At 41.1% G+C, this 1,308-nt stretch overlaps 1 protein-coding gene across 11 annotated transcripts in view; it reads left to right on the top strand.

Moving 5' to 3' along the window:
- Plekha5 (pleckstrin homology domain containing A5) overlaps window positions 1–1,308 on the top strand; it is a 107,832-nt gene extending 106,524 nt beyond the window's left edge. For all 11 annotated transcript variants that reach the window (XM_029555446.1, XM_017802881.2, XM_029555444.1 and 8 more), the window contains one exon: window positions 496–1,308. In XM_029555446.1, the coding sequence (XP_029411306.1) occupies window positions 496–530 (35 nt within the window). In that variant the 3' untranslated portion in view covers window positions 531–1,308. The remainder of the gene's footprint in view (window positions 1–495) is intronic.

Here is a 1,308-nt window from a genome sequence, read left to right as displayed (position 1 = left end):
TACTGGCTCTTACTATGTTTTACTTGATTCCTGTACCAGAGGCATGAGTGTTATAAGACGCAGGCCTCACCTGCATCTCATCTCGTGTTGTGCATCCGTCACATACAACTAACTGGCGGGAACTTGTATTGCTGCTCATGTCTTATAACGTCATTTTTCTGAACTAACGATTTTGGCAGAATATAGAAAAGTCTCACAAATGATGCTGTAGACGCAGCTCCACATTAACTGCAGAATGTAGTAAAGTCGGGCAAATCTGTGCCTACTTTATTGATCTCTTAGTTTGACAGATTTGGGCCATTTTCTGGATTGCTGTCTCATTGCATCATGCTTCTCTGCATCGTGAGTTGGAATAAGGGAATGCATTGTGTGTGCGTTGGGTCTCCCAGCCATGCCTGTCACTTCTGTTGTCATGTCTTTGTTAGTTACTTTGGGACATAGCCATTCACTAGCTTTGCAGGCGTCAGAGTAATTTGCCTCTTACTTGTTTTCCAGCCACTCTGACTTCTTCTGAAACGGTGCAGAGTTAAAGCTATGGACCTTCCGCGATGTAAGAAGATGCCGTACAGTATATCTTAAATCTATGAAATTCATAGTTCTGATGCTTTTGACCACAGAGCATCGTTTTATCACTTTTGGAAAATGTTTATTCCAAAACAGCTTTAATGGCCCATGTGTGCACTCCGTACCCCACGACTGTCGTTCTGACACCAGCTTGCTGCTAAGGCCAGAGCACATGCGGCAAGGTGCTTCCAGCCTGCGGTCTCCTTCCCAGATTCGATGTTTCTGACGTCTAGGCGATTTTGTATTTCTTTCTGCTTTTCAGTAAAGTTATCATTTCCAACAAAGCTTGTTTTCTTTCTTTTTTCTTCCCATTTGGCTACTGCAATGCTTTGTTTGACACTTGATTTGTAAAAATTTTATATAAATATATTTAAAATGTGCCATTTTGTTACTGCTAAGCGAAGTCTGTCCTGTTTTCTGCTCTAATTCTTCCTCAGATTGCAGTGTCAGCTGTTGCTGCCACACTCTCGTCAGCTTAAACACGTCATTGCTTACCTTAAACAAAACAGTCACAAGTTAGGACTGAAGTACTGGGCTTCACGTCAGTGGAATAGGAATAGAGGTGTACAGCAATAAGCAGGCTTTCAAACCCAGTGCTTGGTTCGTGTACAGATGTAATTATGTTCATTGTGTATATACAGTGAGCACATGTAATGTACTAAAGGCCATGGGCTATTGTCTAAATGCACATGTTCAGATCTCATTTCTTTTTTATCATGTTAAATAAATGTTGATGTTCTTACA

The sequence above is a fragment of the Nannospalax galili genome, unplaced genomic scaffold (assembly GCF_000622305.1).
Source record: "Nannospalax galili isolate Female #2095 unplaced genomic scaffold, S.galili_v1.0 scaffold1526, whole genome shotgun sequence".
Classification (NCBI taxonomy): Eukaryota; Metazoa; Chordata; class Mammalia; order Rodentia; family Spalacidae; genus Nannospalax; species Nannospalax galili.
This window is presented reverse-complemented; position numbering and strand designations above follow the sequence as displayed.